At 38.5% G+C, this 18,835-nt stretch overlaps 1 protein-coding gene across 1 annotated transcript in view; it reads right to left on the bottom strand.

The window, feature by feature from the left end:
• The window catches only part of LOC106871617 (peroxisomal acyl-coenzyme A oxidase 3), a 45,266-nt gene that overhangs the window by 16,124 nt on the left and 10,307 nt on the right, over positions 1 to 18,835 (bottom strand). Inside the window, exons 3-9 of the mRNA XM_014918185.3 lie at positions 16,903 to 16,977; positions 13,709 to 13,798; positions 10,553 to 10,785; positions 7,674 to 7,770; positions 6,556 to 6,735; positions 4,021 to 4,143; positions 1,704 to 1,824 (exon numbers count right to left, since the gene is read on the bottom strand). Coding sequence (XP_014773671.2) covers positions 1,704 to 1,824; positions 4,021 to 4,143; positions 6,556 to 6,735; positions 7,674 to 7,770; positions 10,553 to 10,785; positions 13,709 to 13,798; positions 16,903 to 16,977 — 919 coding nt within the window. The remainder of the gene's footprint in view (positions 1 to 1,703; positions 1,825 to 4,020; positions 4,144 to 6,555; positions 6,736 to 7,673; positions 7,771 to 10,552; positions 10,786 to 13,708; positions 13,799 to 16,902; positions 16,978 to 18,835) is intronic.

Below are 18,835 nucleotides of genomic sequence, written 5' to 3'. Positions count from 1 at the left end.
TATGGACTTTTACCTGTCTTCCCTTACAATTTGCTATTTACCAACTGATGTTTACTACATTCCTCCCTGCTCTTCTGTACTGACCACCCTACAAGTCTAAAGTTGGCACAATAGACTTTAATTATCCTCTGCTCATCCTATTTCTTCTTTAATCATCCCACCTCTCTAATCATTCCTTCTCCTCCCTCAAACACTTTACTTACTATCCCACTCTATTCTCTATAACCCTTTATATTTGTAAGCACTGTCATGATGCATGCATTTACCATTCTTCTTCTGATGAGGGTGACCTGACTTAGCCAAACAAGTCCATTGAAATTTACATTATTACACACACCTACGACCTCGTGGGTCTTTATTATCTATGAACATGGTTACAGCATAAGCCATGGTGCACTCGAAACGGCTGTCAACATAAGACTATTACATTACTCTTTTTCTTTACTTTATTCTATACTCTGTATTTTGTATTCATGTAATTATTTTCTAAGTATATTAAGCCCAGATGTGTTTCATTGACCTTACTGTTTCTCTCTCTCTCTCTCTTCTCTCATTCTATATCATCATGGACTCTCCCATCGTTAGACAACGTATGAGGGTTCAACAGTTTCTTGCCAAACAACCACACAAATGATTTGTTTATAGGGATCAAATGTTTGTGTACACATAAGCTCACTCCCTCCATCAAATCGACATTACCTTTACAGGTGCAACTGGGTGCCACATGTCAGATGACAAAATGATCGCAATGTGAAATAAAGTGCTTTGCTCAAGAACACAACGCAATGCCCAGTCTGGGAATCAAAACCACAATCTTACAATCATGAGTGCAACACCCTAACCACTAAGCCATATGTGTGTGTGTGTGTGTGTATATATATATATATATATATATATATATTGTTGGCAGCTGAAGAGAGCTTTAAACCATCTTTTATATCAATGTACCTATGGTGATATAATAACAGATTGTTTATGAAGCTTGAAACATGTGTACCGCGATATCTTTTGTGTTCTGTTTTCAATTTATGTTTGATATATTCTCTCACCTCTGCCACTATCCGGCATATACAGGTGCTTACACTTATCAAGTATTACCTCTAAACTTACAGTACCTACGTGCGCCATTGCCAGTACCGCCTGACTGGCCTTCGTGCCGGTGGCACGTAAAAGCACCCACTCTGCCAGATCAGATTGGAGCCTGGTGTAGCCATCTGGTTCACCAGTCCTCAGTCAAATCGTCAAACCCATGCTAGCATGGAAAGCAGACGTTAAACGATGATGATGATGAGAATTTACAAAAAAACAAAAGACGAAGACAGGTGTGTAAATAACAAACAGATGTATTAGTTTAATGCTCGGGAAGTGAGAAAGTTTTTTACATTTCGAGCCTACGCTCTTCGACAGAAAGGAACACAGAAATAAACAGGGAGAGAAAATAAAAAAGGTTTAGGAGTCACATGCCAGTGACATGTAAAAAGCACCCTGTACACACTATGGAGTGACTGGCATTAGGAAGGACATCCAGCCATGGAAACCAAGCCAAAACAGACTGGTGCACCTTTCTGGCTCACCAATTCCAGTCAAACTATCTAACCCATGCCAGCATGGAATACAGATGACAAATGATGATGATAATGATGATGATGATGATGTAAATATACTGTTTGTGGATGAAATAAACATGTCATAGAGACACTCACCAGCAAGATAACCATTTCCACCACAAGCTTCTCTGCATTCTTGAACTCCATCTCGAGCTAACCAGCTTCCCAGAGGTTTACTAGCAGATGACAGCGCATGTATCTCACGGATTAATCCCCACTGTCAATCAGAAGAGAGAAAAAGCATCATGTTATTTTATCCAGTCTCCTGGCCACATCTGTGGTGCTATTTTATACTATGGACCTCCTATTTCTCATTTTCACCATGAACAACAACTAATTTTCAAGCTAAACATGGCCTTCAAACTAAGATTAATAATTTTGTTGCCTTTCTCTAATAACACCGTCTTCTCCTTGAATATCCGCACATGACAATAAACACTGTCCAATGAACTTCACTCACACATATCTGCTACCCATCGACCATGCACACATCTCTAATTCCCAGAACATACACACGTACACTTAATCAAAACACTCTCTCCTAAACCGTCGCTCATACACAAAATGCATATCTCTTCTCTTCTCTCACTGCACTCCTTTGGATGTAAAACACTATTCTGCAGTCTAGTTTGCTTTGAGCCCATAAGGTTCTAGGTTCAAACTTGCAGTGGGACACCATGGAATAGTGTCTTTTATTATAGATGTGAGTTGAGCAATACTATATCGGTGATTTAGATAAAATTCAGTAAACAGAGGAACAGAAACTGTGCAGAAGCCTATTGTGTGTGTATGTATCATCATTATCATCGTCACTTAACACATCTGCTTTCCATGCTGGCATGGGTTGGACAGTTTGACAGGAGACTGTACTAGGCTCCAGTCTGATCTGGACAGGTTTCTACAGCTGGATGCCCTTCTTAACCCCAACCACTCCGAGAGTGTAGTGGGTGCTTTTTACATGCCACCGGCACAGGAGCCAGTCATATGGCACTGGCATCGACCATGCTCAAATGGTAATTTTTATGTGCCACTGGCACGGGTCCCAGTCAGGCATCACTGGTATTGGTTATGCTCGAATGGTGCTTTTTATATGCCATTTCAAACAAGAATATTTTTGACAGGGACTTCGAAGTTTCAGCCAGTTAAGCCATCATTGAACTGCTATGAATTGAAGATAATCTTGGCTTTATATAGTCTCTGTTGAGTGAAAATCTTCCTTGGAAGTGCAGGTTTGAGTGGAGTAGTAATTAGGCTTTTAGAGTTGTTTGTAATGGAGAAATTTATATTGGTTAAATTTGGAGTTATATTATTTAGAATTTATTTATGTATGTAGGACATTGTAAGCAGGTGTGAGTATTTAGGTGTATACCTTTTGGCAGGTAGATGTAGAATGTGTCAGTAGATTGACTTAATTTGGGTTTTATTCAACTTAATCTTTTGCTTTGACAATGTAAAGATTAATGGTACAAAGTCCAGTATTTAAAAACTTAGGCTATGCATTTGTAAAAGTCACTATCAGTAATACTCTTCCTGTCACCATTCCTCACCTGTTTCTAAGGAAGATATTATTTCCTCATGGCTGGACATGTTTTCATGGAAGACTGGAAACAAACAACACCACCTTTATGACAGTGATGCTTATTTACAACTATCGTGTAGTGTCATGACAAGAATGTGAATGCACACACCCACAGCTACAATAGAAAACACTTGCCCAATGTACTAAGCAGTGGAACTGAACTAGAAACTATAAGGCTAGGAAACAAGTTTCTTAACCACATGGCCAACCTATATTTATAGATGTGTGTCTGTGCATTTTGCTGATGTATATTGAGAAAACCTATAAACAACAATTCTCACCATATAAAACCCCTTGAGATATTTGTTCTACATTGAGCTAATGATTCTCCCGTGTTACTCTAATCTTCAGAAATACACTGAACAAGTGATTGTTCCATTGGAGACATTACTGCAGACAAATTGTGACATAAAATATATAAATAAATATAATAAATATGCATAGCTGTGTGGTTAGGAAGCTCCCTTGCAACCATAGAGTTTCAGGTTCAGTCCCGCTGTGAAGTACCTTAGACAAGTGTCTTCTACTACAGGCTGATCAATGCCTTGTGAGTGAATTTGATAGATGGAGACTGTGCAGAACCCCATCATGTGTGTGTGTGTGTGTGTGTGTGTGTGTGTGCATTGCAGTTGTTCCCCACCACTACTTGACAACCCATGTTGTTTTGTTTACATCCCTGCAACTTAGTGGTTCAGCAAAAGAGACTGACAGAATAAGTACCAGACTTAAAAAATAAGTACTGGGGCTGATTTGATGAAGGTAGTGTTCCAGCATGGCCACAGCCCAAAGACTGAAACAAAAGAAAAATAAAAGATAAAACAAAGGTCAGCTTACCATGTAATCACTTTGGTCCCCAAACATGTGTCCAACATGAACTTTTACAAGTTCACTAAAAAGAGATTTACTGAAGTGTTCCAGACAATAGGTAGCAGCCAAATATGGAAGTAAGCGCCATTGCTGTAACCAAAAATTTTGAGGAAGACATAAATATGATATTATTTATAAGAACATTTCATTGATTTGGTTATAATAGGAGTCAGAAATGTCCCTTGAAGATGAAATAGAACCAGAAAGAGAAAAAAATGAATGATTTGGTTTGGTGCAAAAGGAAAACATCAGTTGAAATAAATAACTTGGACAGACTTTAAACCTTTCATTACCATATTTATTTTGAGATGCTCTGTGTTTCATTCAATTAATTTCAAATATAACAAAGAATTTGGTAACATTATTTAGTTATCATTGAGCTAGTGTTAGGAACATAAATTGTGACTAAGGTTTGGTGGAAGATTTAATTCAAAACTTATGAAAACAAGACATTTGTACTACAGAGCCAGATGCGGTTTCAGCTGGGTTGGTATCGAAAGGGTTAAAGCTGAAGAGATGACAGTGTAGAGGGAAGAGAAGATAGATCAGCTCAGATGGTGTCATTATAAAGATAGCCAGAACCTCTGTATGCCAGTCAACAGAATACACGTGATCATTATCATTTCATATTCATTGTTCCATGCTGGCATGGGTTGGACAGGACCCAACGAGCCAGAGAGTGCATCAAACTCCAATGTCTGCTTTGTCATGTTTTCTACAGCTGGATGCCTTTCCTATCACTAACCACTTTACAGTTTGTATAGGGTACCTTCTCCATTACACTGGTACTAGTAAGATTGCCAAGCGATTCATAAAACAAAGAAAAAGAAGAAGCACCCCCCTCTCAACTGAGGAAGAGGTCATAGCTGATGGGAAGGTGGCTATGCCAGAAGTTGAGAGGCTAAACCAGTGGTTCTCAACTGAGGTCCATATTGCCCTTGAAGGTTCATATAAGATTTTGAAGGGTCTATACAACAAAATGATAGATTGGGAATTCACAATATTTTAAGGGCCCCTGATATAAATTTTGCCTTAATTGTATGTATAGGTATGTATTGCAAGAAACAGCAAGGTTTCTTTCTCCAACATTTTGTATAATTCAACCTACACAAGTTAATGTGTGGAAAACAAAATAGAAATTTGGAAAGAAGTTTCTATAAAGCTAGGCTTTAAACATCAAATGGCTATGAGGACCCACCAGAATAAAATAGTAATCAAAGGGGTTCATCATCATCATCATCGTTTAACACCTGTTTTCCATGCTGGCATGGGTTGAACCGTTTGACTGGGGACTGGCAAGCCAGGAGGCCACACCAAGCTTCAATCTAATCTGGCAAGGTTTCTACAGTTGGATGCCCTTCCTAAAGCCAACCACTCTGAGAGTGTAGTGGGTGCTTTTTACGTGCCACAGGCATGGGAGCCAGTCAGGTGGCACTGGCATCGGCCATGTTCGGATGGTGCTTCTTACGTGCTACTGGCACAGGAGCCAGTTGGGTCAGGGGTGGGGGGAGCAGGGTGCTGGGATTGACCACGTTCGGATGGTGCTTTTTACGTGCCTCCAGCACGGGGAGCCAGTCAGGCAGCACTGGCAACGACCCATGCATAGGTCCCCAGGCTAAAGTATGAAAGAGAGACAGACACAGATGTCTTGATACAGAAGAGATACATGGTTACTTGATGTTATATAAGAGTGAGTGAGAATAGCTGGAAAGAAAATAAAGATATTGGTGATGAGGTGGTCAGAACATATTCTCAAAACAGCAAATATATATACAAGTGAAATATACACAGGTTGAGTGTATATAACTGAAATACACAGGTGACATCAAAATACATTATCGTCATTTAATGTCAGTTTTCCATGACAGCATGGGTTGGATGGTTGACAGGAGCTGTCAAGCCAGAGAGCTGCACCAGACTCTAGTCATCTGTTTTGGCAAAGTTTCCATGGCTGGATGCCCTTCCTAATCCCAACCACTTTACAGGGTGTACTGTAAAGGTGGCACTGGCACAGGAGCTCTTTTACGTGATACCAGCACGAATGGGGTCACTGAGTAAGTTGCAAAGCAAAGACCTCTAAGCTGAGAAAGGGAGTGGAGGGAAGTGGTGGTGAGCCAGGCAAGAGGTTAGAATATGATAGAGGTAGTTGCCTCACTGTAGAAGAGATATTTGGCTACCACAGTAGGATAAGGAAGGAGAGGAAAATGGGAGAGTTAGAAAGAAAGAGAGACAATTGAAGTGGGAAAAAGAGAAATAAATAGTGTTTGAGGTCTACTGGGGATCTACCAACCAGGAACAATGGGGGAAGTATTAACTGAAATTTCTGTTGATAGTGAAATGTAACTTAAGTGAAGCTGAGAGGTCTTATTTGAGATTTCCTAAATGTTGTATAAAAGATTCTAAAATGTTTAAATTAAACATTTTTTAATCATTTTCCTAATAAAAATAAAAAATATAGAAATGAAGATTTTCAAAGGTAAAAAATAAAGTAATTAATCTTACTTGTAATGGGTATTCTAGAATTGGTATTTCTTCATCTTCCTTTGGTCCAAACTGGCGTCGTGCAGCTGAATAACGTATTGCAATAGTCAAGCCCATCTTCAAGATTGTTGATCCAAACCCAGTGATTGCAACTCGACCATTTGAAAGAACAGCTAAGGAAATACTGAAGCGTTTGCTTTTCTACTTATTAAAAAAATTACAAAGAAATAATTATGGCTGTTGTATGATATCAGACGATGTTTTGTTTACATTGTTAAAATAATTCTTTTCTATTCTTGGCACAAGGCCCAAAATTTTGGGGAGAGAGGGCCAGTCGATTAGATCGACCCCAGTACACAACTGGTATTTAATTCATCGACCCCGAAAGGATGAAAGGCAAAGTCAACCTCGGCAGAATTTGAACTCAAGAGGTAAAGACAGACGAAATACCGCGAAGCATTTTGCCCGGCGTGCTAACGTTTCTGCCAGCTCGCCACCTTTTATATCCTTTTCTACACTAGGCACAAGGCCCGAAATTTTGGGGGAGGGGACCAGTCGATTAGATCAACCCGGCGTGCTGACATTTCTGCCAACTCACAGCTTTATTGTTAAAATAATTAATTAAAAGATATTGAGCCACTTTTACTACAACCATTATGTTATGTCTCATTGAACTCTGTAATTATTTCTGAGGCAGTGGTTCCCAACCAGGGTCCATATAACCATTGGGGACCCATGGAAGATTTTGCTAAAGTTCATGAGATGAGCAATAAATTGGTTATATATCAATAGTACACAAAATATTGCAACAATTTTTTTTATATAATTCCTAGTATTTAATCATACAAATATAACAGGATTTATTTTTTAAGATGGGAGTCCAGAATCAAAGGAGTCCATAAGCGAAAAATGATCAAGACCCACTGATCTCAGGCATCTCCTTTACCCTTGTAACAGCTGATTATGATGCTGCAACATCAGTCACCAGGGTGTCATACTTTCCTGTACAACCTGATTAACAATATGGATGACTAGACCATATCCTACTCCATCAAATATTCCAACAATTACAGTTAGAACAACACTAATCCAAGCAATCAATGTTTTTAGAACAAAGTATGAATTGATATTGTTTTTACCTTATATGGTGACACGTACTGCCCATCAACAGTGACATCTGCACTCTTATTGAGTAAGTTTTCCCGAGGGATTCTCACATTGTTGAAAGAAACAAACCTAGAAAATAAATTAAACATATTTACCTCATTACAATAAAATGGGATACATCTCAAAGCATTGACACAACACAAAATATTTGTCATATGTTCACAGCTCATTCATATTCACAGCACATTCATGTCAGCCAACTAGTTGAATCTCTACCAGTTTTATACTCATTAACCCTAGCAGTACATCAAGGAACAGGGCCTAGTGACTTGAGTGTAGCACTTGCAATCACAAGATCATGATTTCGATTCCCAGGTTGGGTAGTGTGTTGTGTTCTTGAGCAAAACACTTCGTTTCATGTTGCTCTGTGATCATTTCAACGTCTGGTGTGTAGTACACACTTGTACAGAAAATGTTGATTTGATGGAGAGAGTGAGCTTATCTGTAACACAAACATTTGGTCACTATGAACAAATTATTTATGTGGTTGTTTGGCAAGAAATTGCAGAAGCCTCATCTGTTGTCTTATGACAGGGGAGTCCATAATCATTGGCAGCACACACTTCACTCCTGACACATCAGAAATAGTTACATAGATTTGTCCTTTCACATCCTTCACACAACAAAAAATGTGTCCCAAAATACCCATGTGCTTTACTAAGAGCTGCCCTGCAGCTATCCATGCAAAAACCAAGACCTACAATTCCCACAGAATTTTATCTGCTGCCCAAAACTGAGAGGAGTGTCAGACGAAAATGCTTAGCAGCATTTCTTCTAGCTCTTAAGATACTGAGATCAAATCCCACCAAGATCAAGTTTGCCTTTCATTCCTCAAAAAAAAAAAAAGGCACCAGTCAAATAATGCGGTTGATAGTATCAATTAACACTCTTTCATCAAAATTGCTGGCCTTGTGCCAAAATCAGAAAGCATTATGATTAAGGCCTTGACCTGGCTGAATCGTTAGCACAATGGACAAAATACTTCATAGCATTTCTTCCACTCTTTCCATTGGGAGTTCAAATCTCACCAAAGTCAGTTTTAGCTTTCATCCAACCAAGGTCAGTAAAATACAGTCAACTGCTGGGGATCAATGTAATCAATTAACCCACTTCACTAAAATTGTTGGTTTCATGCCAAAATCTGAAACAATTCTTATTATTACAAGTTCTTGGAGAAAGACCAGGAGGCATTATTTGTTGATATTGTTATATGATGTTCCCTAATTGTATCTACCCTTTAAAATGAAATAAATAGGCTACCAGAACAATGTGACAGATCTAAGAACACCCTGTACCTCAAACAAGATAATGGATATGTGAAGACATCAAAAACAGCGTTTCAGGTGCTTTGGAAGCAAACTTCTTAAGCACACAGCCACATCTGGAATTAATCAACCCTAAGCACTTGGTCAGACACCTCCGTTAACAGCAATTACTGTGCAGTGTTGATTCAAAACTGAATCATTAGGTCATCATGCAGACATCACAATCAAACCACAGTAGTTTCATACGATTGGTCTGTTAAGTGATCAATCAGCATCAAGCCATCACATGATTCAATTTTCTAGAACTTTCTCATTGACCCCTATATATAAAGGTGGTTATTAGTGGTAATAGCAGAATGTTGAGATAGCCACATGTTGTGTCTCCATGTTCATCTCTACATCTAGCCAGTTAAGTAGCAGAACAGGAATATTTGTTGCCACAGGTATAGTGCAATTATTTTCCAGTTGTGATGGGGCCAGCCAAAATGATTGCTATATCAGTGAGCTTCAGTTCTATATTTAAGAGATGAGGAATTATGTACATTATTTACTTTATTTACATTTGATGGATATTTGTCCTCATCTTGGGGAAATTTCGAATCTGAGTTCTCATTCCTAAGGTATTTTTCAATGTTGTTGTTGTTATTATTATTATTATTATTATTCAGGTCACTGCCTGGAATTGAACTCGGAGTCTTGGGGTTAGTGGCCTGCGCTCTTAACCACTATGTCATATGCCCATATGGCGTAGTGGTTGTAGCACATAAAAAACACCATTTGAGCATTGCCAGAACCGCCTGATTGGCCCTCATGCCGGTGGCACATAAAAGCACCCACTACACTCTCAAAGTGGTTGGCGTTAGGAAGGGCATCCAGCTGTAGAAACTTAGCCAGATCAGATTGAGCTTGGTTCAGCCTTCTGGCTCACCAGTCCTCAGTCAAACCGTCCAACCCATGCCAGCATGAAAAGCGGACGTTAAACAACAATGATAATGATGATGATTGCTATATCAGTAAGCTTGTCGTAAATCCCAAGCAGTATGTCTCTCCCACAATGTAATTATTGCTGTTAGTATTTGTAAAAGAGCAACACATAAAACACTATGTACAGTAATAAAATATTCTGTTAATTGTTCACAAGTGTTGTTAGTTACTTCTTCATTCAGAACCAGAAATACATTTCCATTCACCACCAACAACAACAACAACAGCAGCAGCAGCAGCCCCAGTGGCAACAGTCATGAAAGGAAGAGGACCAAATGGATCATCTTTCACTCGTTTCAGTCATTCAACTGCAGCCATGCTGGAGCACTGCCTTAAAGAATTTACTCAAATGAATTAACTTTGGTACTTGTTCTTTTTTTTTAAGTCCAGAACTTATTCTATCAGTCTCTTTGCCGAAACCACCAAGTGATGAGGATGTAAACAAACTAACACAGGATAACACACAGAACCCTCACTTCTCTTTCTCAATAAAGGACTTGTAGCACTTCATTTCCTCACTCAAACTGACAGTACCCTCAGCCAGCTTTAAACTAACAACAACAACAACCACCCTTAGATAGAAAAAGAGAAAAAAATCTCACCCATTGTCAAGGCCATTAATTGAAATTTTATATCCCATGTCACCAACCAGAACTCCAGGTAATGCTTTCATTGTGTGTACATCTCTGATCGGAACAACAAAACTATGAAGTCCATGGTTCACACCATCTGGAGTGTGCAACTGAGCATAGACAATAGCATGGCTTGCATGTTTACCAAGGTTACCAACCCACATTTTAGTAGCTTCCAAATGTGGTGTATGTAGTATGAATTCCTATAAGCAAATTATTTATAAATGAATTAAAGTAATTATCAGTGGATTAATCTTAGAATATGTGCTAATGTTTAAATAATAGGAAATGTGTAAAGATAAAGATATATACTGGCATTTCAACAATAGGAATATAGACATTTTTATATTCAACCTTTTAGCAATTGAACCAGTCACATCAGGACCAAATATTCTACTTGCTTTGAGCTCAAACCAACCAGATCTGGTCTCTCATACCTACCCAAGAATGTCGTTGTAAAAATAATCATATCATCAAAACCTTGAAGCTACAAGATAATGCATGATTTATTCAAAACAATGTGAATCAAGAAGCATTACGTCTGATAGTAATCTGAATAATTGAAGGTTAAACAATGGGAAATGTGTTTATTAGAGTTTTACATTTAAAAAATGTGAAATGTGTGTGCAGAAGGATGTATTTACATTCAAACAATGTGGAATACATGAGTACAAAGACATATATGAATAGATTTTAACATTGTATAACATGACAGAATAAAGATATACATTTAAATTTCAATAATATAAAGAGTGTGAACATATTTCAATATATGAGTTTACATTTAAGCAATATGAAATACTGTAAATCCTCGAGTATAGTCTGCCCTTGAGTGTAATACGCAGGGGTTTTTTAGGGGGCTGTACCTCTGAAAAACCTAAACCTTGTGTATAATATGCACCCCTTCTCTAACTTGAGTCAAGGAGGTCTATATAACGTCCTTGGTTTGTAAACATATATATAAGGTAACGTCCTTTATTATTATTGTATATGTAGTGAAACTACCTCTCTCACGGTATATATATATTAACAAATGCGAGCGTAGCAGAAAACAACTCTTTCCCTGTCATCACCTGACTGACTATTATTTGAGCGGCAATTGTCTCCACTCCTGTTCGCGCCAGGACGCAAACCAACCAACCGTAGCCACTAATAAGGTCACGTGAGAGAGTGTTTTTCTAATGCTTTCTGGAGCCCCTATTTTCCTATAAATAGCCTAAATTATCCGCGGCTCAGATCCTCACAGATCTGGTCGTTGACCACACACGCGTAACACAGCACCAACCAACCAGCCAGTTCCAGCGACGACATCAACAACCACTTCAACTACGTACTACTAGCACCGTCGCCAGCATCAACACGACTCTACGTACACAAGCTACCAAACAGCAACCACAGCTTCTCTTCTCAACCCTGTTTGTGTGAATTGCCTCACCACAAAATAACAGCCAGAATTCGACATCTGCGAGAACCCATCTGTATTAAGAATCCGGTCGGGCATTGAAGCCTCAACATCATGACAAGTGACAGCTCTGACTTAACCTTAACCTCTTACATACAGACCTACAATCGAACTGTGTACCTCAACAGAACTGATATTGCCTTATCCGTGTTACTGACTCTTATCTACACTGTGACTCTTACATACACATACTCTTCTATTTACATGACGGCCTGTCTTACATTGTGTTTTATTATGTCGCATTCACTCACACACAGACATACAGTTTAATGCTCCAATAAATCTTACTGTTATACATCTTTATCGGTTGCGTTCCTATCTTTTATCTTACTGGCATTCCTTCGCATTTCCATGTGAATTCTCTATGTTATAGTATTATAACATATTATAATTATATTTTTTGTGTCGACCGTGCAACGCGTTTAAAAAGGAGCCTGTTTTCCATTCGTCACCATTTCTCCTTTGGTTCGCACGGTCGTTCTTACAAACTGGTAACCCTCCAATGTTAACATATCCCTGCCGTTACATATATATAACATAATGCAAACGTGTAGCTTTTTTGTGCACTTTAACGTCAGTGAAAAATAAATATTAAGTTGCCTTTACATATTTATCACTATACATTAATGGTAATGTTCTTAACTGTTATATGGTAATGTAAATATGTTTGCAAATTGTTTTTGTTACATGTTATTCTGTATTCTGAATACTTTTATTTTAATAAATGTTGCTTATTGCAAGTTATGGATGATTCTTTTATGACTTCATTGCTTTCAGGCTTAGCTTAAGGTATTTTCGCACCCGACATCACAAAATGCGTCTGAATAAACATTGCCGGACAGCAAATAGAGACTCGGACATTACTTAGAAAATATTTTTCATTTTTGACCTCGTATATAGTACACACTAGGGATTTTGACCTTTAAATTTTGGAGGAAAAATGCGGATTATACTCAAGGATTTACGGTATATGGATTCTAAAATATTATCCATCATATGACAGGTAACTTTGAAAGTATGCTTTTGCTACCATGGGTAATATCCAATTACATACGATAATTTTAATTTAACTTCTATCAAATTTCTTGGTGCTAAGACAAAATGATGAAATGAATACTAATTTTATAAAGAAAAATACTTATTACCTTAAAATAAAATTAAAGAACACAAATTTCTCTTTTGTATATTTGCAATAAATATGTTATTATTTCAATAAATTCTATCAACATAATCACAATCTATCCCATTGAAAATCTATCTCTGCAAAATTTCATTACAAAAATATGTACTTTTCAGAAAGTTTCCATCCTGCACTTCTAACATCAATTCTCTCTCTCTATCTTTCTTTCATGCTTTATCAATATGAGGAATGCGCATGTGTATGGGTATACATATGTAGGCATGTTTATATGTAAGAATGTGTATATATGCACATGTGTATCGAATTCGGTACGTGATATAGACACACACACACACACACACACACACACACGCATAATTAATTTGAACAAAGCAGACTCTCAGTCACATGACAGACATGATGTGGTGGTGGTGGTGGTGATGGTGGGGATAGATTAGTCACACAGAACAAAAGACACCAACTGCAACAGTAGCATCATCGACCAAAAAGGAACTGAATAAAATAGAAAGTGTTGTAAACCAACCTGCGTTGAGGGTTGATAGGTGGCCACAGTCTGCATGGCTCTTGTGTTACTGCCATGACCCATCTCAGTGAGGGCAAAACAACCAAATATCTGCAGAAATACAACAACAACGATTAACAGTATCAGTACAGTGGTGACAATCGTACAGCAATATGAAGGTTATATGAATAAGTGCTTGACTATACAGTGTGATGATGATAATGTTGTGATGAATATGAGTAAAGAATTATGACAATAGTACAGCATCATGTGAAAACAAAACTGTGATTCCTTTCACAAATTCAGTCATGACTGATCATGAGAGATGGAGATTTTTCTGTATTAAAGATGCTGAACTCTTGAGCAGACTTTTACAGAAGTTTCTGATGAGGAAAGAAGTGAAGGGAAGTTTTCTGAATAAAAACCAATTTGATTACATTGTCCTATAACTTTATTTTTTTTTCTACCACTCTGTTGTTTGTATTTTAAAGTTTCTATAGTCTTGATACCCATATATGTATGTTTGTATGTCATTGTTCAGTTTTATTTCAAGATTTCTTGCTAGTAGAGAAACAGCCAGTTTCCTAGATCCAAGGCTCCATCATTTGAATTTCAACAGCAACAATAGGGTTGGTTGGTCGGTTGGTTTGTATGTATGTATGTATGTGAAGGCGCATGGCTCAGTGGTTAGAGCGTCAAGCTTACAATCGTGAGGTTGTGAGTTCGCAGACCGGGCTGCATGTTGTATTCTTGAGCAAGACACTTTATTTCACGTTGCTCCAGTTCACTCAGCTGTAGAAATGAGTTGTGACGTCACTGGTGCCAAGCTGCATCAGTCTCTTTGCCTTTCCCTTGGATAACATCAGTGGTGTGGAGAGGGGAGGCTGGTATGCATGGGTGACTGCTGGTCTTCCATAAACAACCTTGCCCGGACTTGTACCTCGGAGAGTAACTTTCTAGGTGCAATCCCATGGACATTCATGACCGAAGGGAGTCACCCATGTATGTATGTGTGAAGATTTGTATGTTTTGCTTTATGTATGTATTCTCATATAGTTGCATATCTAGACATGCTCATACATATTTAAATGATAAACTTCTGGAAAGTTTTACAGATTTTTACAGTTCCAGTGATGGATTGGATCTGTAGTCTTCGAATTAGCTTTCTCAAGATTGGTATTTAGGTAGTGTGTTACATATCCCAGTGCCCCAACAATTACAGGTATAAGCCTGAACTTGTAATCTGGATAAAGTAAATGCAGATTTCTCAATAGTTTAGCGTAGGTATTCTCTTTTTCACTGACCTTCAGTATGTATGTTAATATCTGCTGGACAGCTAATTTCTGATTTCAGGGTATGTGTGTTATTTCTTCTATTTTTTTAATTATTATAAATCTTCCACTAAGGATGGAGCTAGTTTCCAACAAAGTAAAAGGTGCCATCTTCGGGATGTAGTTAACAGAGACAAATTTGCATTTGAAACTTAGGAAAAGTCTTGCATATTTTTACTGTTCCACTCACAGATTGGACTTGTAATGTACGAATTAGCCGGTCGACTTCTCTTTCTGAAAATCCCAGTTTATCAAGATTCTCCTTTAAGCATTTACTAACAAAACCTAGTGCTCCAATTATTATCGATATGAATATGAATTCATAGTCTGGATATAAAAGCTGGAGGTTTTGAATCAGTTGTCCATAGATATCCTCTTTTTCCTTGATTTTCAAAGAGATATTTATATCTGAAGGGCAGCTGACCTCTTTGACAATACATACCTTTGCCCCAATGTCCCAAACAACAATATTCAGCCTGTTATGTTTACATTCGACAGAAGTTTTGATGGGAATATTCCACCAGTATTCCTTGAGTTGGTGTTTATAAATGTATTCCATAACAGAAGGATTTTCTAAGTTTATTTCAGGACAGTTTTTTTTTTGCGGATGGCATTGTAAAATGTTTTAGCAACAACACCATGCCGCATAGGGAGGTAGTACCATGACAACATTTTAGGACAGCTGCTAATCACATGTATGATGTATGTATGTTATTAATGTAGTTGTTGGCTATGGCTGGTTAGAAAATTACCATTGGTTTCACATCTCTTATGCTCTTAGCAATATAGGCAAGTCATCAGACCTGCTGACTGGAGGCACATAACCTCTTTTATTAACAGAGGTAAGAATACAGTCTTCATCAGCAAGGTTGTGAAATAAAACCCCGAAATGAAATTCTTGAAAACAAAAACCTCTTCTGCGCAAGATGGTGTTATCTTCTTTTGACAAGTTCCAGTTGTATCTGAAAAGGGCCAACTTATGTATGGCTTCTGTTCACTAGTCAGCAAGTGGGGAGTTCCATGTCTCCAACATAAATTTTCTCTCGTGAGGGCACCAACTAAACACCCCACTTTCAGAATTTAAAAAGTTTCTCCTGGGCCAAGCAAATTTGATGATGGTGGTGGTAGCAATGATGATGAGGAGGAAGATAATAATGATGGTGATGGGAGTGTGGTGGGGTTGGAGCTGGGTGGTGGTGATGGTAATGATGATGATGACAAAGATGGTGGTGGTGAGGATTTTATATTTTTCATATACACTGTGAAAGCTGTGCAAAGAAGTGTCAATCCCTAACTATGGAGGGAACCTGTGGCAGAGTTAGACCAGGAAGACATGGGATGAGGTGGTGAAGCATGATCTCTGGACTTTGGGCCTCACAGAGGCAATGACTAGTGACCAAGACCTTTGGTGATATGCTGTGCTTGAGAAGACCCATCAAGCCAAGTGAAATTGCAGTCGTGACTGATGCTGGTGTTACATAACCGGCTGCTATGCAGGTGGCACGTAAAAAGTACCCTTCAAGTGTTGAGCCTCATGGAGGTAAAAGTGATTCAGCTCCTTTCAGGCATTGGTCCTCACAGAGCAATGACCGACACCTTTGACATTATGTTGTGCTTGAGAAGAAGACCCATCAAGCTAAGTAAAACCACAGTCATGGCAGATACTGGCGTCACACAAATGGCACTCATGCCAGTGGCACGTAAAAGCACCCATTACACTCTCAGAGTGGTTGGCATTAGGAAGGGCATCCAGTTGTATAAACTATGCCAAATTGGACTGGAGTCTGGTGCAGCCTTCCAGCATGGACAACGCACGTTAATTGATGATGATGATGATGATGATGATGATGACGGCACTGATATAAAAGTGACATATACACTTACTTCAAATTTTTTACATTTTTCCACAAAACTCTGGTGTCTGGCAGTTCCACTTGCTTGAATAACTCCAGCAAACATCTACAATTAAGGGACATGCTTCAATAATTAGACTATATTAGCATGGACAACAGATGCTAAATAATGATGATGCTAAATAATGATGATGATGATGATGATGATGATGATGTATGAAATTACATTCAATCAATTATTCACCAGGGTACATGTCAATCTAGCTGGAGGTATCCCTCTATTAACTCCACAGACTGACAGAAAGATGTGTGTGTGACTGTAAATATATGTATATAGTATTTACTCAAGTACACTGTGGCATTGAATATCATATGACGACTGCCTTTTGTACAAAGCAATGGCAAAACAAACAGGACACAGAAGTGTGTCGATAAGCCAGCTGGAGGAGATGTCCTCCTGGGGCTAAAAGCAACAGTAACATCCACCCCTATTGGTCAGCCACATTTAAGTGGCAATATACTTCACTTTATCGTGCAGTTACTGTTAATACCTCATTTAGAGAATTAACAAATCAGAGAAATAGTTTATCCTTTTATCTTTACATTCACACTCAAGTATATCTTCTCACTACATGAGTAGGTGTGTGTGTGTGTGTGTGTAGCTGATATACTAGACATGCACGAAACGAGAGGATTTAAACTCTATTCCTAGAGTTGAAACTTAATTTGGTATTAATAGTAACTGTTTACTTTGAAGTCTCACTGTTAAACGGATCTTCTGCAAACATGTAATAATTTTAACTTAGGTGCAGGAAGCAACAGTAGAAACAGGTACTGTGGGAGGGGGAGGGGTAAAGCTGAGGAGTGGTGTGTTGACTGAACAAACACAGGAAAAGAAGTGGACAGCAGTTAGTATAAGCTGTGATTTTATCTAACCATGAAGTAGATAACTTTGTTGTTATCTCAATATTTCAGATGGTGGGTAACAAACACAGACACAAATCTCTCACACACACATTTATATAGAATAAGAATAGCCTGAGCAAAGTTCAGAGAGCTCCTACCTCTACTGTTAACAAAGGACCTCTCGCTCGGAGCGAAAGGTAGATTGTATGAAGCATGTGTGTGAACAGCCCTGCTACACAGCAGTGAAACATGGGCTGTGACTGCTGAGGCGATGCATAAGCTCGCAAGAAATGAAGCTGGTAGGCTCTGCTGGATATGTAATGTAAATACACGACAGAGTGTAGGCACCCAGAGACATAAGAAGCATCAGATGTGGTGTGCAACAGAGACAACTGCGCTGGTATAGTTATGTGTTATGTATGAATGAAGACAGCTGTGTGAAGAAGTGTCACACTCTAACAGTGGAGGGAACCTGTGGAAGGGGTAGACCCAGGAAGACATGGGATGAAGACATAGTGAAGCACAACCTTCAAACGTTAGGCCTCACAGAGGCAATGACAAGCAACCGAGACCTTTGGAGATATGTTGTGCTTGAGAAGACCCGGCAAGTCAAGTGAGATGGTAACTGTGGACCCATTTAAGTCTTTCAGGAGTGAGATAGATAGGCCCAAAAAAACTCTAGAAGGGCAACAATTTATAACAAAAATTGTACTCTTGTTTTTTCATTGACTGACCTTTGGCACAAAATGGATCGAACTGAAAAAATATTCCATTTGTGTCACAGAAATTGTTGCCAGATGTAAGAGTAGCTTCTGCTTGGCTGATAGATGTAGTGGTATGTTTTCTGAGCTACCAACCATGCCATGAAAAGAATTTTAAGTTTCAGTATAAATTATGTACCACCGCTCATTAAACTGATACAAATAAGTAGCACTCTTTATTTGTACCACCCAGCTTGAAAAAGTTAAAGGACCCATCAATCATCAGGCAATATGCTGTGCTTGAGGAAACCTGTTGAAGCAAGTGAAATCGTAGTCGTGGCCAATGCCAGTGCTACT

The sequence above is a fragment of the Octopus bimaculoides genome, chromosome 1, assembly GCF_046866305.1.
Source record: "Octopus bimaculoides isolate indiv1 chromosome 1, ASM4686630v1, whole genome shotgun sequence".
NCBI lineage: Eukaryota > Metazoa > Mollusca > Cephalopoda > Octopoda > Octopodidae > Octopus > Octopus bimaculoides.
The sequence above is the reverse complement of the archived record's forward strand: the minus strand, read 5'-3'. Positions and strand labels throughout refer to the sequence as shown.